Source organism: Apodemus sylvaticus, chromosome 4, assembly GCF_947179515.1.
Source record: "Apodemus sylvaticus chromosome 4, mApoSyl1.1, whole genome shotgun sequence".
In the NCBI taxonomy this organism is placed as follows: Eukaryota; Metazoa; Chordata; class Mammalia; order Rodentia; family Muridae; genus Apodemus; species Apodemus sylvaticus.
In genome coordinates this window covers 81918261-81946038 of record NC_067475.1, presented here as the reverse complement: position 1 = coordinate 81946038, position 27778 = coordinate 81918261, and the positions used below count along the sequence as shown (strand labels likewise).

The window sequence follows — 27778 nt, the reverse complement described above, 5'->3', positions numbered from 1 at the left end:
ACTGCTTCAGCAGACTTGTCTTATGATCCCTAAAACTCTGACTCTGAGTGAATAGGCCCTAAGTGAGGGTGGCAAATCCCACCACACCCTCTCCTGTTCTCCATGACCATGAGGGAAAATGATGCCTGACAGCTCAGCCGGGCGCCCTGGGCCCCACTGTACAGGTTGGCTGGTGACTGAAAGCATCTTCATGTTAACATGAGCCCAGGGAAGAGAAAACATGGTCATGTTTCAGACAGAACTGAGCATATGAGTGAGCTTTATGGGTAGAAAATGTTTATGCTATGTTTAGCACCTGCCTGTCATAAAAAGAAACACCACGCCAGCCATTTCAGCAAGGTTGGGGCAAATAGATTGAAAGACAGAGCCAATGTCACAGTAGCCTAAGCTCCCATCTGAGCAAGCACAACTTTTAAATAAACCAGAATGTGCCTAATACGGCTCCTGAGAAAGAGGCAGCACAAGGGCAATCTGTGATTGTGGGTCCCATGGAAAAGATGAAAAGCACAGCTCACAGAGCATCTCTAGGGGACAGTGCTCATGGGGTGCTCCCCCACATCTCCCTCGGATTCCAGTGAAGGAAACCTACGTTTGTTCTAATGGCCCATCTGCTGCAAGGAGCCTGAGTCAGGGAGAGAAACACGTAATCCCTTGATCCACTCTAAGTGATCACTTCACGAACACTCCAGGGGTGAGCACTTTAAATTCCCAGTGTAGCTAGGGGAGAGGGTCCTGTCTCTTCCTCCTGCCCTCCACCCTCCTGGGCACACACACTGCTGTTTCTAAGGGCCAGATTCACCCCAGTCACCTCTGATGTGGCAGCATCTACTTTCATAAGCTGTTTCTTGAAAGCGACAAGAACAAAGGAGCAGAGAGGGAGGGACAGACAGGGAAGAAGACTGGTTTGTTCAGACTCGGTGGAGACCTGTGTCTGAACCTTACAGGAGCGAGCATGGACGATGTGGGCAGGAATAAAGACATCCTCCCTCCCTCATAAGCGCTCTCTGAACTGAGTGCCTTGGTAATCGGGGTGACAGTGGGGAGAGAAGCATTCTCCTGACTCTGCTGTCTAAGCGTTGCCCAGCTGCAATCACAGGTAATCCCAGTGCCTCAGGGCATCAGGATGGAGGGGATAGCACCAGAAGGCAGACACAGGCAACCAGGCCCCAGGATATAATGGGAGTAAGGCAGCAGCATCCAGAAAAAGGGCCAGGGCAGGGAAGATAGCACAGCAGACACCAAATAATAAGGATGGGAGAGAGACGTTCATGAATGCATAAGAGTCCTCACCAGGGGCGGGGATGGCTGCTGCTTCACGAGGGACCAAGGATGCCAGCGAGGAAGCCTAGCCTGTAGCACTGACACAAACTCTTCTGCCCCCAGCCTCGTGAGGCCTATAGCCATGCAGATCACACAGGACTTAATGTATCCTCACTTGAATCATTAACTATTCATGGGATCAACATTTTATAGACTGCATGAACTCAGTGCCTGTTTGATGCTCAAACCAACCACACCTCATGACTTAAATTGATATACATGCCTCTACTTTTTGTTTGAAGTATTTTTATAAAAAAATGGAACACAGGATCAAAACTAATAAACCTATTTATCAATTACCCACCAGTAGATAGCTTGAAATTATTTTAGAAGAAAGAGTTGACAATGTATAACTCTGAAAATGCATGTTCTCAGCAGAGGCTCAGAATCTCCTTTTAAAAAAATCAAATGGAGATCCATCCCTATTGGTTTAAGCAGAGGTTCTATGGAGTAGAAATGGGGACAGTCACCCCAATGAGTGACCTCCCTAGGATTCCCAGATGCTGATTCTTTATGGTTTTGTTTGTTTGTTTGTTTGTTTTTTAAATCAAGGGTAAGAAGGCAAACCATGCCTTAGCCCTGTGTCTATCCATCACTGAAAGATCAGGAACAGAACTTATGCTAAAAGTGTCTCAAACAATAAACATGAATATACTGTGGTTGTTGCTAGTAGAAAAATCATGAAGGCATTTAGTCAGGTATTTTTCATTAAACCGTCTTTTGACTACATGATACGTAATTTTGTTTGGAGATTTTATTTAAATCAGGAATGATAATTACAGACCTCTGCACATGTATACTGACTGATAGAAATGCTGTGCTTCTCAGCGTGGTCTCCAGCTTGTCATCCCCCTGCTTCAGATTCACAAGTACTGGGATTTTAGGTCTGTAGCATCACATACAGATCACAGATTAAGAAGTGCTGTACTTAAATATCCAGACTAAGTTATTCCTCAATATACCAGGTTGGAAAAAATCTATTTGTGTGTGTGTGTGTGTGCCCACAAAGGGTACAGTATTTTCATTACTTCTTCAACCGTCTACAACCTTTCATTGGGCACCATTTATTAAAATGAGCAAAAAAAGAAAGGTTATGAGCTTTGGAGGAGGACATGGTATGTGGAGTGGGAGGAGGTGTGGGAGGTAGATATGATCAAGATACATTGTATACATGTACGAAATTCTCAAAGAATAATTTTTTCTTAAATAGGCCACCATTCAACTTCGCACTGGTGGGGAAACAGCCATTCAGAAGGCAGAGGCACGGGACTGAAGCACGGCCCACAGACAGAAGACTGACTACCAGCAGGTAAGTGAGCTTCCAAAGATCTTCACTGGTCACCATAGTTCTGGCCATGTTACTCCTGTCCATCCCTCCCTGGGCTGGCTGTCCACATCTGCCACTGTCCCCCAGCTCCTTTGCAAGACAGAGGTGTTCCTGAACTGTGTATACACAGCCTTTCTTCAAGTGAAACTGCCCCTATCTGGACACAATAGGCAACAGAGCTCACAAACCTGATAAAAGACACACTAGGAAGATTGAGAAACACCAACCCAGGCACAAGCAATCGATTTTCCCAGAACTGGGACAGTCCAGGAGAAGAGGGTCTGATGCCCCCCTCCCTGCCAGTATTTCTCGTCTGTGCTTGGCCTCCCACAGGTGCACACACCCAAGTGGACAAGCTCCCCTGGGTTTTCTGCTCACTGGCCTCTCCTCTCTTTGGGAACCTCTCATCCCAATTTATTCTTCTGATACTTGGCTGAAGGAGAAACTTGCATCAGTTATTAATAGAATACTACTCAGAAGTATCAATATTTAGGAACACTTAGGCACAACAGACAGATATATGGTAATTTATTTACCACGTAACAACTTCATTAGAAGGGATTCACACACCCTACGCTGCTCACAGGTTCTCAGGCCCCCAAGCTTATCATGAGCAGTCAAACAACTGCACAGCAGGCAAAAGTGAAAAGGGTAGATTATAACCTATTTTTACATTCTTTCAAAGTTTAAATGCCTAGAAGAGTAAAGCTCTTTGTTGCCCTTGCTTCAGGGACAGAGTCTAAATCAGAAAAGACATTATTGTTATGAGTTTAAAATATATTTTCTAGAAGGTTCCCATCCTTTAAATGTATATAATACCCACATTGTTTCAAAATGCTTTTGTGGATATCACCACAATTGTTCCTCTCAATAATTCTGTGAGATAGAATATTCCAGAAGTAGAACAAGAAAATCTGCAGCTCTGGGGGAGGATTAGAAGCCAGAGGTGAAAGTCTGCAGCTCAGGGGAAGGAGAGGCAGAGAGGTCTCCTGCACAGGTCTTCTCCGGTGCTCTCCTCTGGCATTCCACCAGGAAGTTGAGTAGGAAATAGGAAGTACTCGGTAAAAAACAAATGTGTTACTGCATTAGCACCGTCATCTCCATGGAAAAAGTAGCCAGCCAGAGAACCTAGGGCCAGGTGCTCGAGCTCTCTGTATCTCAAGCCTGGCACCCCCTCCTTCTTCTATTCAGAACTTTTAATAGTGTGATGCCCTGTAGGTACCTCTGGGACATCCCAGAACCAACAACCCTAATTTGGACATGTCGACGTTCAAACACAGATTCATCTCTTATCTTCATAAGGTCCAGGCCTGGCTCTCAGATGCAGCCATGTTTAGTACCGCTGCTGAGGACAGATGTGAATACTACGAGCAGACAGAAGGGGTCAGCTTATCTGTAAAGGTCACCAGACGTCCAGCAAGCAAGCCTGCCACCACTCTGGCCTTAACGGGCCTTGGTGACCCACAGGAGGAAGCAATGGACCTCAGGTCTGGTCAGGCTGTCATTTCAGACACACACATACATACACACACACACACACACACAGAGAGAGAGAGAGAGAGAGAGAGAGAGAGAGAGAGAGGAGAGAGAGAGAGAAGAGGAGCAGCCTTTAGGAATTTAACATTTAAATACAGTCAAGCTTTGCCCACTGTCCACCTTGAGTAAGAGCCTGGGTCTAAGCAATAAAAACTGCTTTGGCAAGTTGTTGTTCTGGATTCCACTCAGGCCCTGCTAATGCGTTCTGTCCTGTCTTAGATACTTGCTGGGGAGCTGAAGTAATCCTTTTAAAACAGACTACCAGCTGTGTCCTTATGATCGGATTTGTTCTCTGCTAATGCTTTAAGATTAGTTACTGATGACCTGATTAAACCCTAAAAGTTCAAAAACGCTGTTTTACTTAAAAATCTTACAAATGATAGTCTCCCATAAAGCAACCATCTGTAAGGCCCTCCGTGGTGTGCCACTGAGTTTTTTCAAGACTTGGATTTAATTCCCCTTTAGTGGGATGCTCCAACTCCAGTGGTAGGCCAGGACCTTCTAGACTAACGCTTCTCACCCTTCCCAATGCTGTGGCCCTTAATACAGTTCCTCATGATGTGGTGACCCCCAACCATAACATTATCTCATTGCTACTGCATCACTGTAATTATGCCACTGCTATGAACTGTAATGTAAATGTCTGATATTCAGGATATCTGATATGCAACTTGGGGGTTTCCATCCACAGGTTGAAAAACACCACTCTGGAGCATTTGTTAAACACAGCTCATCGTCTCAGAGGGTCTGACTGACCAGACATTTCTCACCAGTCCCTGGCATTCCCAGAAAGTCCCATCAGAGAACCTCCATTCTCCATTCTCCTCAGTAATCTCTCTCTCTCTCTCTCTCTCTCTCTCTCTCTCTCTCTCTCTCTCTCTCTCTCTCTCTCTCTCTCTCTCTCTCTCCACCCTTCCCTGCCTCTTCACCCCCCCACTATGTACACATGCATACATGTGGCGGTCAGAGGTCAACTTCATATAACATTCCCCGGGCACCGTCTACCTTGTTTATGTTGAGGCATTGTCTCCCACGGGCCTGGGCCTAGACTATTGACTCCAGGCTGACTGGACAGTGAACTCCAGAGATCCTGTCTCTGCTTCTCCCACACTGGGATTACAAGCAGACACCACTGTCTCCAGCTATTTTTAAAATGGGTTCTGGGGATCAAATTCAGGTCCTTATGCTTGCATGGAAAGCTCTTTATCAAATGAGCTGTGTTCCCAGCCCCTTTCAGTGATTTCTGCTCAAGTCATATCAAAACCCAGTGGTGGACTAGAGAAATCCCAGGTCTACCTCTAGCCCTGTTCTCAGGTTCACTGGTCCTTGTGTCGGCTAAAGGAGGACGAGTGTGCTCAAGGACATGCTGGCTGACCCCCTACACTATACATGCTGGCCACCCACCTCGTAGAGCAGAGCCCCTCAGCCAGGCCTGCACATTTCTGCTGCCGAGGCCCTCCACTCTTCTATTCCCGACCCACCAGAAAGCACAGCTCTGTGTCTACAGGCAGCCCACTTAAGAGCAGCCAGAACAACCCAGCACATCTCTCTGGGAAGCCTCTGCTTCATGCACAGCGGTTACAAAGGAGAGGGCCAGATAATGTTGCTCCAGCAGTCTTCCTATGGGGGGTCTTAGTTCTACAGCCCCTCTTTACACACTCTGCAGCTCATGTCAGGGCGGGTCTCACTCGAGGGGGACATGCCAAGATTTAGGATTTGGGTACAGCACAAAGGAGGAAAGGCAATCATGGGGGACCAGCCTAGTGCTTCTGGGGTTCACCACTGGCATTCAGGACCAGCCCACATGTTAGCGATGAACTGTGTAGCCTCCTACACAGAAGCACAGGGTCCCATGGTGGGGGAGCGGAGAAGGCAGAACAGGAGGCGTCTGAACCTGCCGCCTAATTACCAAGCTCAGACCATCTTAGCTGCCTGAGACGCCCATCCTCACAAGGCAATCTTCAAAGGCTCCCCACGGTCCCCACCTTATCCCCTATCTGCTCCCTGCTGTCCTCACGACAGAGCACACAGACTGGACAGTCACTGTTAATGTTACTAAAGAAAAGGCTGAAGATTATACTCAAGTGTTTTATACTTGAAAAAGTTGTTTTAATAACAGGGGTCCCTTAATAGGGCAAACTCCTTTTGGGGGTACCTCAGGAGAATGAAGTTCAGCCAGGGCCCCAAAGAGCTTTAATATTTGCAAACTTTTCCAACATTCTCCTCATCGTTTTCAGAGACATATTTATAATATAATAAAAATGCCCCCACTAAAAACTTTCCATAATAAAACAAAATTAACTTTGGTAAATAACAACAAAAAGATTAAATTGGCTCTCTTAATAATTTTCTTCCTCAGAGGCATGGTCCTTGCCTCATTTACACTATCAAAGTGAAACAAAGCAGTAGCAGAACAAAGGAAAGGTTTTTTTTCAAGAGAACAAAAAGACGGAAACTCACCTTAAAACTAGTTGTAACATCACATCTTCACAGTGTAGACCGATGAGAGTTCTGAACAGCGCCAAGGACACCACACAAAGCTGGGGACAATCATGGGCTGTGTCAGCGTCAGGCAGGGAACTCCACCCCCAACAGGTGGCAAAGAACTCAGAATTACAGAACTAAATGGTTTCTCTATCCCTGGCAGTTTTCATAAAACACACATTGCTGCCAGGAACAAATATATTCAGTACACCAGTTTCCCTAGGGAAGAGTTGGCTAAGAACCCAGTGCCTGCCGGAGAGATGCTAGTGCCCATATTGTGACTCTTCAAAGATCCAGATAACAAGAATGTGCCCCTTTGGCTCTTGACACACATACAATCTTCCCTACTCCTCTTTAGGCAATTTATTGTTCTAAGTAGTCTTCAAATATGACATTGATTATTTACAAGACAGAGCTCACTGGAAAGTCCTTATAACCTGGCCAGCTCTCTCCAGAGTTTGCGACTCCAGGCCTCGATTTCTCTTTTGCTATTGGAACAAATTTTTCTTTTTGGTTCCATTTTCTACAGTGCTCTAAGAATGAAAATCTTCTTCCCTAAGGAGTTCACTCAAAAAAACTTAAATGAATTTTCTTTTACAAACACATGAATTCTTTCAATCTCTATTTCCTAAAAAGGAATGATCAAACAGGGAAAATATCCAATTATAAAAATCACTGTAGCTTCTGTATCATAGGCTGTCATCAATCTATCAGGCCATTTAGGTAATTTAGACTCCTTATTCTTTGTAGGAGGAGTAAATTCTAGTTTGTATTCTAGGCAGGATGAACTTACACAAACAAAAGTATTGAAAAGAAATAACTGCCTTTGACCTGGCTTCAAACATCTCCTTTGACCGGGTGGTGACAGACTTAGGTAGTCAATCACAACACACACTCTCCCATTCCAAGGCACTGCCTGTGCTCCACGTGGTGGTGTAAATAGGTATGGCCCATAGATGCATGTGTTTGAATGCCTAGCCCTTAGGAAGTGGCATCCTTAGAAGGCGTGGCCTTGTTGGAGTAGGTATAGCCTTGCCAGAGGAAGTGTGCCACAGTGGGGTTGGCTTTGAGGTATCCTACACTTAATCTATGGCCAGAGTGACAGTCCTCTTCTGTTAACTGTGCATCAAGATGTAGAACTCACAGCTCCTTCTCCAGCACCATGTCCGCCTGCACGCTTCCCACCATGATGATAATGGACAAATCCTCTGAAACTGTAAGCCAGCCCCAATTAAATCCTTGTCTTTATAAGAGTTGCCTTGGTCATGGTGTCTGTTCACAGCAATAAAAAACCCTAACTAAGACCTCCCCTTACCTGGAATGCATTTTCCTGCTTCCTCTGAGACTTAGCCTGGAATCACCTCTCCCTGGGAACCCTTTCTGTTCTTTCTCGCAATACAGCCACCCAACACTTTTCTAATCACAAATAGCTACCCTGCTAACAATTGTCATGGTAACCCCTGCCAATCACTGTCAAGGTGCTTGGCAAGGTGTGCGCTTCTTTTAATATCTGAGTTGTAGGAGTTCATTATTCTATGTACAAGTATTTTATACACTTGTATTCAAAACCTTCCAACTATTCTGTGGACTGGCCATTCAGATTTTCAAATCTTGTTTATTTATTATTTGAAACTATTATTATTGTCCATGTGTGCATGATGTATATGTGTTCCTAAGCACATAAATATAACCTGCTCTGTCCATATACTGTTCCATATACATGAACTCAGGGCCAACTTTTCATAAATTGATGCCCAGTTGTCTCTTTTTCAAGTTTGTTGTGGCTATCCTGGGTGAATTTTAGAATCATCCTATCGATTTCAACAAAGGCTAATTAGTTTTGTAGTGAACAAATTCAAACTATAGATCAATTTGGGTAACACTTTATAGGAACAATATCAAGTCTTCCAGCCTATGAACATAGGATGTTTTCCCACTTATTTCATTCTTTGACTTCTTCCACAAACATCTGTAGTTTTGCACTATGTTTTACACTTCTTTTGTGAAATTCCTTCCCAATTATTTTATTACTTTTGACACTATTGTAAATGATCTCAATTTGATATCTACATGGCTCACTGTGAAGCTAGTGTTAGTTACCAACTTGACAGAATCTAAAATCACCTGGGAGATAAAACCTCTGGGCATGTGTGTGTGTGTGTGTGTGTGTGTGTGTGTGTGTGTGTGTGTGCTTGACAGCTCTTTGAGGGAGTTGGAGAGCTTTGTGGCAGTAGAGCTTGTGTGTGTGTGTGTGTGTGTGTGTGAGAGGAGAGAGAGAGAGAGAGAGAGAGAGAGAGAGAGAGAGAGAGAGAGACATGGATGTGACTGTGACAGCAGCTTCTGGCTCCTGCTGCCTGGTCCCACAGTGATGAACTCTACTTTGAAATGTAAGCCAAGAAGCAAACCTTTCTTCTTTCAAGTAACTGTATTTTGTCAGAAAGTTTTATCATAGTAACAGAAAGAAGAAGCATTAAAACACTATCATATAAAAATAGAATTGATTTTGTACATGAAATTATATTTTTGCAGCCTTGCTGAATCATTACAAATTCTAATGGCTTTTTAGCTCATTCCGTAGATTTTGTTGTTGTTGTTGTTGTTGTTGTTGTTGTTTTTCGTATAAGATCATGTTATCTAAAAGTCAAGCAGCTTTAATTTTAATCTGGGTCTTCATTTGCTTAATTATATAAATAGAAGCATTGTGCTTAATTAATAAGCACACTCTCACCTTAAGAGAACACTTTCTCTTTAAGTTTTAGTTCTGAGTGTCCATAGATCATCCCCCGGCTTAAGGAAGTCCCTATTACTCTGCTTCCTTGTCTCTGGAAATCATTCTTCTCTGGTCTTGTAAGCTTGGCTATGTTTCTCTATCTACTGCAGACCAGTACAAGCAAGCAGTTTGTGATTTGGTTACTGGCTGTAATATCTTTTTGCTACTGAGTGCAATGTCTTCAAGGTTCATCCACATTTGTAACAACTCAATGGAACTTTCCCTTTCCCCTTGTAATTTCTTGGTCTTCTAGGTATTTACAAGTATGCTGTTCACAGTATGCATATATCTACATATCTGTGGAATCCTCAAACTTCTGTCAACGCTGCTTTTAATTTAAATTCATTGTAACCAAACAACATTCACTGCATGATTTCAAAAGCCTTTACATCATCTGAGCCTTACTGACCGTCTGGCTTTTGTCTTCCTTGGAGAAGGCTGACTGTGCACCCTGCTGTTATCAGGTGAACTGTTAAATGAGATTTTTCCCCCCTAGTATAACACTTTAATTTCCTTAATTTTTTTTCACACAGTTTTTCTTTATTGGGATAGTGCCTCGCTATGTGGCCCAAGTTAGGCTTAGGTTTGCAAACTTTCTGCCTTAGTCTCCTCAGTGCAGGATTACAGACCTCTGCCACCATTTGTGCCTCCTGGCTATACACATATATTATACATACATATAATACATGTATATAATATATACATGTTATATAGAATATGTAAATATATTTATATACATACATATATAATGTGTATAAAATATAATGTACAATATATATATGCATGTGTGTGTGTGTGTGTGTATATACATTTTACAGATTTTTTTTTCCTTAGTAGCTGCTTTTTATCTTCCAGTAAGTTTATCAGCCTCCACTTCAGCCTTCCACGAGATTGCTACCTCATGCCCTGGCCAGTCATGTTCCCTGGCTCACCCTGCACCTGAGTCTTTATGGTCTTAGAATCTTGCTCCTTCAGAAGTGCATTTTGCCAGTTCTGCACAAGAAAGCATTGATGCAGACAAAAAGAGAAAAGGGGAGTGGGGAACAGTGCCACATCCCTAACAAAGGGACACCTGATAAGAAAAAATGTTATCAAATTATCTCTGTCCACAAAGAAAGAAGATAACAGCTGCAGGGGAAATGGGAAGCAAGGGAGGGAAATATTCATAATCACATTCCCCAAACCAATCTCCTCTGCAGTCTGCCTTGAACACATCCTTCCTTGGAAGCTCTCCTTACCCGAAAAGGGGTGTTGATTCGGCTGGTGAGGGTGTCCAGGATGTGGACATTTTCATGCTGGTGCAATAGAATGAAGCGGAGGAAGATCTCCAGGAGCGCTGGCTCAGAGATGCTGCGCAGGAAGAGGTCCAGGTATGCAGTTGTGGTCATGACCTCCTCCACCGTCACCTGGGGCCAATGACAGAGTGAGCACAGGTGAGCATGGGGCCAATGGGGAGTGAGCACAGGTGGGCATGGGGCCAATGGGGAGTGAGCACAGGTGGGCATGGGGCCAATGGGGAGTGAGCACAGCTGAGCATGGGGCCAATGGGGAGTGAGCACAGGTGGGCATGGGGCCAATGGGGAGTGAGCACAGGTGGGCATCCTCACAGACCCTCACAGACACTCACCCCAACACACCACTTCCGCACAGGGTCACTGACATGAAAACTGTTAGCTGGAGCCAACCATATGTCTGTGCTACACAACACACGCCAGTGCCAGGTAGATCAGGGAGGGAAAGGCGAAGGCAGAGGGAAGGCAGCCATATGTTCTGACAGCTCGAGTCAAGTGCAGTTTAAACCCTATAAACGTTTTAGTACATACTCGAAAATAGTGCAGGAGAGTATGAAAAGTATTTATACGGTTAATAAAGGATTAATTAGAAAGTTTGGTATAATTTGTCTCATTATTAGTCATTCAATAAACATTTACTAGGATCCTCTAAGTACAAGGAGCTGTAAACGTAGAACATTCTTTATGTTCAGGAAACTGAGCTATAGCAAATTTAATGATAATATCATAAATTGCAAAGGAGAGGTGCAGACATGGAGTGCCGCAGATGTTCACTCAGATGTGTTTCTGGAGAGCAGAAGCCAATATTTTTATAAATGAATACTGCACATAAAGCATTATTTATAAAGTACTATAAGAACTTAATGCATAATAGAGTAATGGGGACTTTTTTGTATTCAATATATTTTTTATTTACATTTCAAATGATTTCCCCTTTCCTGGCTCCCCACTCCCCAAAAGTCCCATAAGCCCTCTTCCCTCCCCCCGTTCCCCCATCCACCCCTCCCCACTTCCCTGTTCTGGTACTGCCCTACACTGCTGCACTGAGCCTTTCCAGAACCAGGGGCCACTCCTCCCATTCTTCTTGGACATCATTTGATATGTGGATTATGTCTTGGGTATTCTCAATTTCTAGGCTAATATCCACTTATTAGTGAGTACATAAGATTTTCTACCTATGCACTTGTCCTATACAGGAAAAAAAGTCAGTCTTTCAATGAATCAGACTGGAATTGGGCTTTTCGTATAGCTAAGGTTTGGAGGCTTAAAGCATCTAATTCTAGCCTAAGACATCTGTGCATGGGGGTTTGAATGGTTGTGTTTGTGGAGGTGAGACGTCAGGTGTATCCTTTGGGCACTGTAAACTTTGTGGGCTTTTACTTTGGAGGAAGGGTATCTTACTGAACCCGCAGTTCACTTATTCCACTAGGATGGTGAGTGGCCCCTCAGGAGTCCGCCGTGTGGGCTACCCTAGCTATGACGTCCAGATGCACACAGTGCTACCCAGCATTTTACATGGAAGGAGGGAGCTGAACTTGGGTCCTTGTGCTTGCATGGCTGTGCTGAGCCATGTCCTCAGCCTCAACCGTAAACCCTGATTCTAAGAGCTACTGCGTGCCCCCTATTCTCCTAACAGAGATACAGCAGCTGATCTTTCCATCTAGAGGTCATCAGCAGATTATAAATGTCTCTGCTGGGCACAGAAATATCCACCCTCAAATGCACTGAAACCCCCCAACGCTCAGCTCATGCTCTGGGGTTCCACTGTCTGCAAACGCCTCGCCCAGTGCACCTATTCTGAATGAAGCAGCTGGCAATATTATCTGAATGAGAGCATCTCCTCTTGTCCAGTTTCTCTTTCCCTTTGAAAGTATTCACTGCCCCAACACTTACTCTCTAGCTCTCCTAACACCTGGTCCATTTCTCTCACCTCAATCAAGGTGGGCAGGTAGCGGGGTGGGGTGCTGGGGTGGAGTTGGGGGAGGGAATCTCTAGGACATGCCAGAGACCTGGGATGAGGGAAGCCCTAGGGAGTCTATGACGGTGACTCTAGCTGAGACTCCTAGCAGTGGGGGATATAGAGCCTGACGTGGCCACCTCCTGTAGCCAGGCAGGACTCCTAGTAGATATATAAGATCACCAACCCACCCACACAACCCTTTGGCCCAAAATTTGTTCTGCCTACAAGGAATGCAGGGACAAAGATGGAGCAGGGACTGAGGGAATGACCAACCAGTGACTGGCCCAACTTGAGACCCATCCCATGGGCAAGAGCCAATCCTCGACACTATTAATAATACTCTGTTATACTTGTAGACAGGATCTAGCATAACATTCCTCTGAAAGGATTCACCCAGCAGCTGACTGATACAGATGCTGAGATCCAGAGCCAAACATAGATGGAGCTCAGGAAGTCTTGTGGAAGAATTGGGGGAAGGACAGAGGAACTTGGTGGGGATTGGAACTCCACAAAAAGACCTATAGAGTCAACTAACCTGGACCCTTGGGGGTTCTCAGAGCCTGAACCACCAACTAAAGAGCGTATATGAGCTGGACCTAGCCCCCCCCACACACACACACACAGCAGATGTGCACCTTGGTCTTTACACAGCTCCCCCAACAACTGGAACGGGGCTGAGCCTGCCTGTTGCCTGCCTGTGGATCCTGTTTCCCTAACTGGACTGCATGCCTGGCCTCAGTGGAAGAGGATGCACCTAGTTTTCTACAATGACTTAATGTGCCAGGGTGGGCCCAGGGGGCCTCCTCCTTCTCAGGGGAGAAGTGGGGAGGGGAGGAGGAGGGGCCATGTGAGAGGAGGACTGAGGGGCTGCAATCAGGATGTAACATGAATTAAATGATTAATTAATTGGCGGGGAAAGCATTCACTGTCATTGTAATTGTATCCATACCAGGGCCACTCCCTTTATACTGTAGTCCTTTTCTCCTTTCAATTTTCAGCTTTAAACCTACAGAAGGCTTTAGAAAGCAGATGCCCAGAGCTCTGAGGTCAGTGTGGACAGGCCGTGAACAGTGGATACAGGCGTGGTGTTCTCATGTTAGTGGTTTGAATTACTTTGTATAAGTTCTTGGTGCTCAGCTGTGTTCTGGAAAGACGAGTCCAGGGGTAAAATATTCCAAATCAGCTGTCTCCTTTCTTTATTCTAATAAATAATGGACTTTATGGTAATGAAATCCATCTGGATTTACTCTTTCAGAATCCACTGGAACTCCCACAGCGGGCACATCTCTGGAGCGCAAACACCCTCCCTCCTTTCGGCTGCAACAGTGTGAGCACTCGAGCATTGAGAGCATCACAGGACCACCTTAATAGGCTCTCGGTCTCCCAAATAGAATGGAGGAGGAGGAAGCAGGGAAGCATCAGCCTGGGGAAGGAGATGCCACTGTGAACGTGCACTTCACCAGCTGCCCTGCCTCTGCAGCTAGCCGCAGTGGCCTGGCATTTTCTGCAGTTCTTGAGTGCATTTGCATGGGACACAGCTAAAGCTATCCTGAGGTCCATACCTAGTCACCCCACTGCAGTACACAAAGCTAGGCATTCCGAGGACTTCCCCTGGGTGAATGGCAGCTACCCCTCCCAGGTCCAGCAACTGACCTCTGCCAGAGTTGAACATAACAATTCTTTTATGTCCTCTGCACCCCAGATTTGTAACTGTGGTTGGGACCCCATAAATAAATAAATAAATGAATAAATAAATAAATAAATAAATAAGGGGATTGTAAAAAATATGGAATAATTAATGGCTTCTGGTTACATAGCTAGCAAAAATGAATTTAAAATGAAATCTATAGTCAATCTGAGGCGGTTTTAGCATGACTCGCACGTGCTGTATTCTGCGGAGTTCACTGCAGCCTTGGTTTTAAACACTTAACATGAGGACTGTATATGCTGTCATGCCACACAAGACCAAGAAACTCTGCTCAGATGCTACACTGTCATACATTATGAGCTGTGGTGATTTTGTTCCTGCCTTTACAGAAGCCCAGCATTTTGTCATATGGGAAGACTGTCAATATTTCCTGTTGCTACTCCTCAGCATGTGAGTACGGCACCTCTGTATCTTTGGATTGCATTATGTTAGAATACTTGCTTGTAGACCCTGCTGTTTGAGTTCTTAACTTGAAATTCACAGAAAATTTGTTAAATTTTTAATTAGGATTAGGTCAGGATTTCTAACAATCTCTGAAACAATCCAAAACCACACAGCCACTGCTTTGCACTGTGCCTTTCTGTGAAGTGGTATTCTCAGAACTGACAATTATAAAATCAAAGCATCAATCAACTCTGAAAAACACTGAAAATATTCTACATCCTGTAGCATCAAATATTCAGTCAAAAGTTAATATTTTATGGAAAAACAAATAGGCATATTCATCAGCATGCAACTTTGATTTCATATTAATAAATGGCAAATTATATGTGCAATAAATAATTACTTTTATTTTAATTTATTTTAATATGATTTATTAATATAAGTATTTGATTTGCTTATCTATTTCATACACCCATGGAAAATGTGAAATGTCCCCCATAGACTCATCTGTTTGAACACTTGGTGTCTAGCTGGCAGTGCTGCTCAGGAGACAGAGTCGAACTGAGAGAGTCACTCACGGGCAGCGGGGCCTTGGAACTACAGAACCCAACCTGACTCCCGCCTTCTCTCTTCTTCCTTTCTGCAGATACTGTGACTGACTCTCTTCCGCTGCCACATTTCACACCATGATTGCCTGTGTACCATCCTAAACTATAAACCAAAACAACCTGTCTCTCCTCTAGCTGTTTCTTGTTGGTTACGACGATGAGAAAAGTAAGGAATGCACCTGTATATCCAGGGTCAGGTAAAACCTCTCAGGCAAAAGGAATTACAATCAGTAAACATCTAAGAAGTCTGCTCTGCTCTCTGGAGGGGACCAGCTAGGAGCACACAGGGCATAAGATCAGTGGAGCAGCTAGGAGGGAAATATTCCCACCAACATTTGCACAAGGGAGCTGGGAAACATAGCTCCCGCCAGGAGAGAGGGATCTCCCAGCAGTGCTTTCACTTCTGAGCTCAGAGAAGTAAGGACACAGGCTTACAGGCCCACAGGAGGAACAAACTCCAGCCAGAGACAACAATACCAATTAGCACCAGACATAACCAGATGGCGAAAGGCAAGCACAAGAACCCTACCAACAGAAACCAAGGCCACATGTCAGCATCAGAACCCAGTTCTCCCACCACAGCAAGTCCCAGATACCCCAACACACTGGAAAAGCAAGAGTTGGATTTAAAATCGTATCTCATGATGCTGATAGAGGGCTTCAAGAAAGACTTAAATAACTACCTTAAAGAAATACAGGAAAACATCGGTCTCAACAGGTAAAACCCTTAAAGAGGAAACTCAAAAATCCCTTAAAGAAAAACAGGAGATCATGGGTCAACAGGCAGAAGCCCTTGAAAAGAAGAAACACAAAAATCCCTTAAAGAATTACAAGAAAACACAAAGAATCAAGTGAAAGAACTGAACAAAACCATCCAGGATCTAAAAGTGGAAGTAGAAACAATAAGGAAATCACAAAGTGAGACATCGCTGGAGATAGAAACCCTTGGAAAGAATTCAGGAGTCATAGATGCAAGCATCAACAACAGAATACAAGAGATAGAAGAAAGAACCTCAGATGCTGAAGATACCATAGAAAACATTGACTCAACAGTCAAAGAAAATGCAAAATGCAGAAAGCTGGTAACCCAGAATATCCAGGAACTCCAGGACACAATGAGAAGACCAAACCTAAGGATTATAGGTATAGACGAGAGTGAAGATTTCCAACTAAAGGGCCAGTAAATATCTTCAGCAAAATTATAGAAGAAAACTTCCCTAACATAGAGAAAGAGATGCCCATGAACATACAAGAAGCCTTCAGAACTCTAAACAGACACTTCCAGAACAGAAAGTCGTCCTGGCACATAATAATCAAAACACCAAATTCACTAAACAAAGAAAGTATATTAAAAGCAGTAAGGGGAAAAGGGCAAGTAACTTATAAAGGCAGACCTATCAGAATTACACCAGACTTCTCACCAGAGACAATGAAGATCCTGGCAGACCTCATACAGACCCTAAGAGACCACAAATGGCAGCCCAGACTACTACTATACCCAGCAAAGCTCTCAATCATCATAGATGGAGAAACTAAGATATTCCATGATAAAACCAAATTTACACAGTATCTGTCCACAAATCCAGCTCTACAAAGGATAATAAATGGAAAATGCCAACACAAGGAGGGAAACTACACCCTAGAAAAAGCAAGAAAGTAATCTTCTTCCACAAACCCAAAAGAAGATACCCACACAAACATAAAAATAACATCAAAAATAACAGGAAGCAACAGCCACTATTCCTTAATATCTCTTAACAACAATGGACTCAACTTGCCAATAAAAATACATAGACTAACAGAAATATTTCTCCTGTAAATCTTCAATTTTATCAGAAAATGTTTATAATTCCCCTTTTAATTAATTTAGCAATGTTTTTTTAATTTTTTAAATTTTTTTCTATATTTTTTGTTTACATTCTAAAAGGTTTCCCCTTTCCCAGTCCTCCCCCCGATATGTCCCATAAGTCCTCTTCTCTCCATCCATTCTCCTATCTTTCCCCCTCGCTTTTCTCTGTCCTGGTACACCCCTACAATGCTGGATCAAGCCTTTCCAGGATTAGGGTCCTCTTCTTCCTTCTTCATGGGAATCATTTGATATGCTAATTGTATCTTCAGTATTCAGAGCTTCAGGGCTAATTAATATCCACTTATCAATGATTGCATTCCATGTGTATTCTTTTGTGATTGCGTTACCTCGCTTAGGATAATGTTTTCCAGTTCCATCCATTTGCCTAAAAAATTCATTAATTCATTGTTTTTAATTGCTGAATAGTACTCCATTGTGTATATATACCACATTTTCTGTATCCATTCCTCCATTGAGGGATATCTGGGTTCTTTCCAGCTTCTGGCTATTATAAATAAGGCTGATATGAACATAGTGGAGCATGTGTCCTTATTCAGTTCTTCACAGAATTGGAAAAAGCAATTCTCAAAATTATCTGGAATAACAAAAAACCCAGGATAGCTAAAACTATTCTCAACAGTAAAAGAACTTCTGGGGGTATTAGTATCCCAGACCTCAAGCAATACTACAGAGCAATAGTGTTAAAAACTGCATGGTATTGGCACAGGGACAGGCAAGTGGACCAATGGAATAGAATTGAAGACCCAGAAATGAATCCACACACCTATGGTCACTTGATCTTCGACAAAGGAACTGAAAACATACAGTGGAAGAAAGATAGCCTTTTCAACAAATGGTGCTGGCTCAACTGGAGGTCAGCATGCAGGAGAATGCGAATTGATCCATTCTTATCTCCTTGTACTAAGCTCAACTCCAAATGGCTCAAGGACCTCCACATAAAACCAGACTCACTGAAACTAATAGAAAAGAAACTGGGGAAAACCCTTGAGGACATAGGCACAGGGGAAAAGTTCCTGAACAGAACACCAATAGCTTATGCTCTAAGATCAAGAATTGACAAATGGGATCTCATAAAATTACAAAGGTTCTGTAACACCAATAGCTTATGCTCTAAGATCAAGAATTGACAAATGGGATCTCATAAAATTACAAAGTTTTTGTAAGGCAAAGGACACTGTCAAAAGGACAAAACGGTAACCAACAAATTGGGAAAAGATCTTCACCAACCCTACATCCGATAGAGGGCTAATATCCGATATATACAAAGAACTCAAGAAGTTAGACCCCAGGGAACCAAATAACCCTATTAAAAAATGGGATACAGACCTAAACAAAGAATTTTTGCCTGAAGAAATGCGAATGGCTGAGAAGCATCTTAAGAAATGCTCAACGTCATTAGCCATTAGGGAAATGCAGATCAAAACAACCCTGAGATTTCACCTCACACCAGTCAGAATGGCTAAGGTTAAAAACTCAGGAGACAGCAGGTGTTGGCTAGGATGTGGAGAAAGAGGAACACTCTTTCACTGCTGGTGGGATTGTAAGATGGTACAACCACTATGGAAATCAGTCTGGCGGTTCCTAAGAAAACTGGGCATGACACTTCTGGAGGACCCTGCCATACCTCTCCTGGGCATATACCCAGAGGATTCCCTTAGCAATGTTTTTATGTCTACCATTTTATCTGCATTATTTTTCATGATAATCTTCGATTTTAATATGTCTTTCTATATATTTCCTCTATTGTATCAGAAATGTTTTCATTGTAAATCTTTGATTTTATCACAAATGTTTCTAATTCCACCTTCAATTAATTTAGAGTTTTTATATCTACCATTTTATATGTAAAATTTTCCATGAAATAGTCAATTTTAACATGTTTGGCTATATATTTCTTGAATTTTACCAAAAAACATCCAATGGAAAAAAGATAGCCTTTTCAACAAATGGTGCTGGTTCAACTGGAGGTCAGCATGCAGAAGAATGCGAATTGATCCATCTTTATCGCCTTGTACTAAGCTCAAATCCAAATGGATCAAGGACCTCCACATAAAGCCAGACACTCTGAAGCTAATAGAAAAGAAACTGGGGAAGACCCTTGAGGACATTGGTACAGGGAAAAAAATTTCTGAACAGAACACCAATAGCGTATGCTCTAAGATCAAGAATTGACAAATGGGACCTCATAAAATTACAAAGTTTCTGTACGGCAAAGGACACCATCAAAAGGACAAATCGGCAACCAACAAATTGGGAAAAGATCTTCACCAATCCTACATCAGATAGAGGGCTAATATCCAATATATATAAAGAACTTAAGAAGTTAGACTCCAGAAAACCAAACAACCCTATTAAAAAATGGGGTACAGAGTTAAACAGGGAATTCTCCCCTGAAGAACTTCGGATGGCGGAGAAGCATCTTAAGAAATGCTCAACTTCATTAGTCATTAGGGAAATGCAAATCAAAACAACCCTGAGATTTCACCTTACACCAGTCAGAATGGCTAAGATTAAAAATTCAGGAGACAGCAGGTGTTGGAGAGGATGTGGAGAAATATTTTCCATGTAAATCTTCTATTCTATTATAAAATGTTTCTATTTAATATTTCAATTAATTTAGCAATGTTTTACATATCTACCACTTTACTCTTTCATTTTACATGAAAATTGTCAGTTTCAACATGTTTTTGCTATGTATCTCTTCTATTTTACCTGAAATATTTTCCATGTAAATCTTTAATTTTATCATAAAATGTTTTTACTTCCCTTTTCAATAAAAAAAAAAAAAAGAAGAAGTCTTGTTCTACCTGTGTCCTAGAGGCACAGGAAATGGATGCTCTGCCATCTGAGTTCCTGTTTGCTCTTTCTTTTTTCGTGTGTTGGTGTGTGTGTGTGTGTGTGTGTGTGTGTGTGTGTACTTGTGCATGCACAAGTGCTTCTGTAAATGAAATTCTACTCGACCCCTGCCAGCACCACCCACTATGCCACACTCTCATCCTTGTGTGAACCAAGTAAAGTAAACTCTTGACTCAGCCTCCCAAATGATGACCTCTAACTGTAATCCTCCTGCCTCAGGCTCCAAAGCATTAAGACCACAGGTGTGTGCCAAGACATTTGAGTGTAGATACATTTTTAGTGAGGATCTCCAAAAACAATCAATGCCACTAAAAAGAGAAACAGGAAGCGATGCTCAGCTTCAGATGTGGAGTTCCACTGTGCAGCGCTCCCCTTTTCTACAGCAACAGGGTCAGCTGGTGAAATCCTCAACCCAAATGATGAAGGCAAAAAGTCTAAATAGAAAAGAGTGGAGAGAAAGAGCAATCTGATGGGCTGGCTGTTGGCTTCTCCGGACTTCACCATGCACTGCTGGCCTGACCGGCCTGAGACCCCCAGAAGCTGCTTTTGCTGCAGCAGCCTCCCCCACTGGGTTACACATGACCTTCCTAAGCTCAAAAGCCCAGCAATCAACTTGCTAGGATCCAAGTCAGTCCTCAGGGGCCAACATGAAAGGGGCGTTGAGCAGCTATTGTTTACTACTCTTAGGCTGGATAAATGAAAAGATTTTATTTCTTTTTAGAAATCAAAGCTGTCATTAATAAGCTAAGAGGATTTAAGGAAGCACTTGGGGGGCAGCATTTACATAACATGCTATAAATATTAACAACCCAATCCCATTAAAATCATCTGTAAACTCTTTACAGATTGAGGTCACACTTACCTTAAACTAACACCCCAACCAAGGAGACTTAGTTCCCTTCTTCCCTCTCTTCTCCCCACTGTATACTTCAGAGCCTTTTATCCCAGAAAATCTTCCCTTGCCCCATTATCATTCTCTCAGAAACTTCTGCTAATCCTCCCAGACAGGCACTGTCCTTAATGAGGATAAGACTAAGAGCCTACGTGTGATCACTTGAAAGCTAACGATAGCCACAGTCGAAAGACATTTCCACCAGAGGAATGCACAACGGAGCCTTCTGCTAGGGCCCCAGCGCGGCATCAGCAAAACACAGAAGTGGCCATGATGAAGGACCCCGAGCTGGAACACAAGGAGGACCTTTTAGCTCATAAGATGCCCAGTATCCACCTTGTTCTATGAAGGGGGGCGGGCAACTACCAACTTAGACAAAAATACCCAGCTATAGAAATCGACTTGTCATTCAAACCGACCGCTTATTCAACCATAAGCATAGGCTGAGAATGCTATTCCTTATTAAAGCTAGACCACAATGACTGAAGTATCATAGTGAGAAGATAAGATAAAGAGAGCTGTAAACTCAGGATGGCACCTGCTGCCTGGGCACTCCCCGGCCTGCCTTGGGTATCTGATTTGATGACTGCCAGTCTAATGTAGTCCATCCTTTGAAGCAAATCTTTCTTTATCCCCTTCTTCCATCTTCCTTTAGCCCTTATTGGGTTCCTTCTCCATGCCAGCTGCGTTTGCTAGCCCCTTAAAGTTGTGTGTTCTAAAAAATATAGCTGGAGACTGGGTGAGCAAATTCAATTTGCTGGTTCACTAATGGCTTACACCATTTTCAAATAGAAAATATTAGTGTAGCCTGCATGCAGTAAGGGCAAGTACTGTTCTGTGGAACTTAGGCATATATATATTTCATTAGCAATATAGACAAATTGCAATACATTGTGTGTAGGTGCTTTGCTAGCATACCCTAGAATTACAACATGCCAGGATACAAAAGCCTGACTGAGAAGCGAAGTTATCCAACAAACTCTGCATTAATCCAGTTCTGACCTGCTGGGCCAGCCCATCACCTACCCGCCAGTCATGCCATGCTGTAGCTCAGCAAAGTGCACAGGTTTGCCCCTGGCTTGCTGAACCGGATGGCAGCCAAATTGACAGTCCTTCTACTTCTGTTTATTTTAGTCTAGAGCCATCATTTTAAAATTATTATTATTATTATTATTATTATTATTATTTCAGGCTTTTCATAAACGGACCAAATGGATGGCATGTTTTCTTTTAAGAAGGAGGCAGGGAGATGTCACATCCTACTACAAAGTCAAAACTCTATATGAGAAAAAAAAGGCCCAGCCATCGAGCCCTCAATTGCAGCAGCACATTAACTTGATATGTAGGAGTGAAATTGAGCGTATAGACACCCTGACCCTTCTGTAATCAGCTCTAGTTGGGTGATCCCATTTGCATCTAAATTAGCACCAGAGTCCTCTCTAGTTTATATGTGTCTTGAAAAATAAATCTCCCACCTGCTAAGCGTTTCTTTGTGATTCAGTCACACTGGAGCAAACAGATGGATCCTACCTTCTGTCAGGAGGGTGGCAAGCAGTGGGGGTCAGGAGACTATGACATACATCCTCTATAAAATAGAAGCCACCTTTCTTTGGCTTTTTCTCTGACGTCAGAGGTTCTAACCAGTGTGGAGAAACAGTAGGACCAGCAGAAGGACACTTGTTACATCACAGGAAACAGCAGTGAGAAAGTCTTTCCTGAACCTATTCTGGAGCTGGCCAGCTGCTGCCGGTGAAGCCAGCCAATGGTGGCAGGCTTGTCCACAGTGGGCAGCCAAGGGCAGCTGCTGGACGGCTCTTCACAGCCACCTCTTCCTTCTGAGAACACAGACCACCCAGAAACACACTCAAGTACAGACATTCTGGTTCCCAGAGAGCGGCCCACCCCAAACTTCAGCCAAAAATCCAGGACAGAGAACATTCCATTAGTCAAGGTCAGAAAGCAGTCGATGAATCAGGCCCCCTCCTGTCTCCCTTCTGCTCCTCCACCTTAAGGCCACACCGTATACTGATGCCACTGCCAGAGGCAGGCTGAGAAGGATGGAGGTGACATTCAAATTATTAAGTTGAGTGACTTACTCCCAAAATATCCTTGAAAGAAGAAAATGAAAGAGTTGGATCCAGTGAGGGCGCCTGCAGCATATTCTAAGGAAACTACTTTTAAAATAAAAGCCAGTCTCAGCTTCCTCCTGCTCACATGTTTTCAAATTATCTGTAATGCATTAAATAAGTCAGGAGGGACAGCAGGCACTCAGTGGGTCAAGGGGCTCACTCCCAAACCTGACAACTCGAGTTCGATCCCAGGTACCCACATGGTAGGAGGAGAGAACTGACTCCTACAAGTTGTCCTCTGGCCTCCACACTTGGGACAAGGCATGCATGTGTGCACAAACACAAACAAATAATAAATATAATAAATGAATGTGCACACACATATATCTGTCTGTCTGTCTCTGTGTGTGTCTGTCTATGTGCCTGTGTAAACCTGTATTACCTGGTAGAAGAGGGAAAAAGCCCCTGTGTGGTGGATACCTCTCCATCTACCCGATGGAAAGCAGGCCGGGCACTAAGACACACTCCAGGCGGCAGTGTGGTGCTTTCAAGGCTGGAGGTTTCCTCACTGAGGCAGCTCTGGTCTCAGCTGGCCCAAACTACAGGCATCAAGTTAACACTGTTCTTTCTGACCACCTCTGTCCACAGGTACCTGGATTATCTGGGATCTGATCAACCTTTTCTCTACACCCCATTCTGTTTTCAGTGTAGATAAAGATGGCCTGTGGTGCACAATGCTGACCGTCATGGCGATGGCGCCTTCTAGGGTTCCTAACTTTACCCACATTGAAGGAATGACCAGCTCTCTTCAACTAACACATGCTGAACACATTGAAAAGTCAGAACTTGGTGGGGATGGAAAGACCACCCAAACACCATTCCAAGTGTTGTACTGTACACAAGGGCCAGAACACCAGTATTCTAAGACCCAGACTTAGAGCTGACCCAGGAGTTAGGGAGTCGTGTGAGCCTCGGAGAGCATGACTGCCAGCCCTGAACAGACAGTGGACTTCAGAAAGAGCAGAGGATTTTCAGGGCAGACTCAGGTTCAGACCTAACAGATTTTACTGTATGAACTGCATGGTCCATTTAATCTCTCCAAGCTTCTTCCTCCTCTGTAAAATGGGGAGGTACACTCTCGCATATCTGAGAATTAAAGACAAATGTATAGAGAAGACTAACAGGAACACTGGCCATTGTTGTCTGAGTTGGGGTGTCTATTTAAAATCTCTAAATGAGGGTGGGGGTGCACGGGTACTGGTGACAGGTGGAACGAAATGTGCCCCCCTAAGAGCACTTGGCAGTGGGGAGAAAGTACAGCAGTTCTTACACAGAGAGAGCCTTCCTGTCTCCCTCTTCTTCCCTGTCGCCTTGTCAGTATTTTGCAGAATTGGGAAGGGCTGAGGTAGCTGCAACAGAAGAGATCAGAGGACTCAGAAGACTAAATGTAGCCCAGGGGAGGATGGTCTTACAGGGGACACTGGATTCTCTAAAACAGTATTTTTTTTCTGGTTGCCATGAGTATATATTCACAGATCATTCTAACCTCACAGGACCGGTTAAATAATAATTTAGGGAAGAAATAAGGCTGTTGTGGCCAACAACCAGTGGCCATGTCTGAGAGACCTCTGCTAACGTGAGAGGTGGCCAAGCTGAAACATTCTTATACCAACATGTTCTCCCTGCCCATCACAGACCACAGAGCAACCCCAGCTCTGCGGGAGTTAGCCCAGGGCTACTGCCAAAGCTCCTTGTCCTGCTTCATATGCATGTTATTTATACCTCCCAGCTTCATAATGTGATTTACTGGGCTGTAACTTAATATATGATTCAGTATAACTAAACTTCAACTAATAGAGTTTGGCTACTGAGATACTCCAAGCCAAGAATGAGGTCACATGCCTGTCATCCTAGCACGTGGGAGGCCAAGGCAAAGGACTTGAGTTCAAAGAGGCTAGCCTGGGCTGCATAGGAATTTAGGCCAGCCTATACAGAAAGAGGAAGGAGAAAGGAGGAAGGGGGGAGGGCATACTCCAAGTCGTATACAAGAGTGCACTTCACAGTCTAGCTCTGAGCCAGAATCAGTGTGGAGACTGGGGTGGAAGAAACTCAAAAGCAAAGATGGGAGAACTGTTCCACAAACTACTTCCTCCATCCCTTTCTTGTTTACTAACTGAGAAATACTCTTAATTTTGGACTCAAATTAAATTTTGGACTATTTGCAACATGAGAAATGCCAAGCGCATCAGTGTCGTCAGCTGCTGAATGTCCTCGTATGTATAAGGAATCTGCTGAGCTTGCCATTTCAGATCACGGCATGCACGCAATCTTTTGAGAACTGACTCCAACAACCCAGAGAGAAAAATAAAAAGTCCCTCCTAGAAAGGCAGTCCCTCCAAGAAAAGGATTAGGGAAGAGAGGTAATCTGAGGCTGGACCACGAGAAGAGAGGTAATCTGAGGCTGGACCACGAGAAGAGAGGTAATCTGAAGCTGGACCACAGAGTTGACAACATGGTGGGTAAGAGTGGCCCAAATGCAACTCTCCTCTTAATGCCAATCTTCTCCACTACCCTTTTTCTGGCCAAATCAGTGTCATTTTCGGTTCTCTTCATGGATTTGTCCTTCTTCTCTGACTGCTGACTTTCTGCAGAAACATGTACATCTGACCTACTGAGCTAGTTCTCAAAAAAACATGGTGCACTGCCAAATGCTCGGAACAGACCCAACAGACTGGGATGGGCGCAGGAGATCTGCTATAAAAGAAGGAAAAGAGAGAAAGCGTGGCTTCCACAGCCTGTGCTGTGGATGCCTCGCTGGTAGGTAGTTAGGTTCATCTGCTGATTATCTGAGTAGCAGAAAGCTTCCCTTTACAGTGAATACTATTTTATTGAGATCACAAGGCCTACCTCAGGCCCTGCTCTTGAATGACTCAAGTCAGAAGAGTGGTCCACTGGGGAAAAGACATGCTTCCTTAGGCTTTCTCTTCATGTCCCTTCCAGATTAACACAACAGTCCTACTCAATTCTGGTAAAGCCGATTCCCAACTCATGAGAGGAAGGGAAGTGTCTGGGCTAAAGTCTCAGGCAGCAGACACCGGGACGCAGGGCAGTTTCTTGTGCCTGTTTCCCCCAGACTCCATCTGCCTGCTGGACTAAGTGCATCATTTTGGGGGTGGAATTTTATATTTAGACCAATTTTCCTAGGCACAAAAACTATAACAAAAACAAGCTCTGATAACAAAAGACAAATTTCACTCCTGGCTTATTTTCCATGAACGACAAAGAAATCTCCACACAATGGAGAGACAGAAACCACACAGATATCCGCCAGAACAAATTCAATAATTCTAGTCATTGTGGTCATTTCCCTCCGTTATCCACAAACCTGCTCATCATCTGGCACTGGATAGTCACAGCAGAGCATCTCATCAGAACACAAGTCAAATAGAAACAAGGGGCAGCCTTTCTTACAGGAAACCAGCACGGGGCAAAAGCCAGCCATGGCAAGATAGTAGCAAGCAGGCCACCCCTCTGCTGGGTTCCTCACCCTCTGTCTTCTTGCAACTCGCCTGAAGATAAACTCACAGGGTGTTTTCTGCTGATCAATTTTGAATGTTTTCTTAGGATGGTGCATGGGGAAGAATAAATGATTCACGTCAAACTTCAGAGCAGCTCTTTCCCTCTTGTGTCTGCACTTGTTTCTGAGGTGAACACCATCTGGCTTCCATGGATAAGGCAGCGGGGGGTTCTGTGTGAGTTTTGTTTTGTGCCTTCTGTATGAGGGAGGGTGAGGCCCTCTGTGCACTCTTTGGGATTAAAGAGAGAAATCTAATTTCTCACTTCAAATCAGGAAGTTCACTGGAAGTTAAATTCTTCTCCTACAGTGGGAAGAGAGAAGTTTTATTTCTTCTCGGCAAATAGAATTGCATCACCTGCCTCAGACTCTAACGGAACTCTGCGAGCGTCTGTGTGGGAAGACAGTAGATACACTTGGTCACCTCACTTCGGTGATTCTAAAAACACTAAGGCCAGGCAAGAAGACCTGGAGCTGAAGGGGCAATATCAGGCACATCTAGGGGCAACTGCTTAATGCGGCCTGTAGGTTTCCTGAGACACCCACCTCTGAGCCAACGGCAGCACTCACAGGGCATTTCAGCAATTAGAGAAAGGGTCTCCTTGGATAGAGGTAGCACTCCTCAACCAATTGTTTGTTTGGCTCATAGTTTGGCCAGAGCACAGGGTGCTTTTAAATTCCTTAAAAATTTGCCTCTGCTTTCTGTGGAGACAGCCCCTTGCCAAGGCATAAAGTCTGGCAAGCAAAATATGAGCTCCTCCCTCCCTGCAGTGGCGTGCACTGCAGTGGACAGCCTGCCCAAGTCCGCCCACGGCTCTGCAGTGCCTGGGTCTTTCTGTAGTTACAATCATAGAGACTTGCAGCTTCCCATGGAAGAAAACAATTCATTAATATCCAAGTAGCTCAGAGCTTATGGGAGACACTAGGAATGTTTTCCGAGTTCATTCTCCCTTCTTAGGAAGAAACTATGACTTTGTCTTTCCAACTGTTTCCTTTGCATCTAGCCGTGGCTACCAATGTTCTGATAGGAAATCATCAATGGAGGCCATGTGAGGAGTGGAGGAGGATCTGTGAGGGAGGTTTCTGTGATCTACAGCTTGATCCCTGCAAACCAACACAGGGCTTGCT

The 27778-nt window shown here is 43.8% G+C and overlaps 1 protein-coding gene across 1 annotated transcript in view; it reads right to left on the bottom strand.

Moving 5' to 3' along the window:
- Fhip1a (FHF complex subunit HOOK interacting protein 1A) overlaps window positions 1-27778 on the bottom strand; it is a 233459-nt gene that overhangs the window by 17835 nt on the left and 187846 nt on the right. The window contains exons 8-9 of the mRNA XM_052180248.1: window positions 10676-10843; window positions 6644-6723 (exon numbers count right to left, since the gene is read on the bottom strand). Coding sequence (XP_052036208.1) covers window positions 6644-6723; window positions 10676-10843 — 248 coding nt within the window. The remainder of the gene's footprint in view (window positions 1-6643; window positions 6724-10675; window positions 10844-27778) is intronic.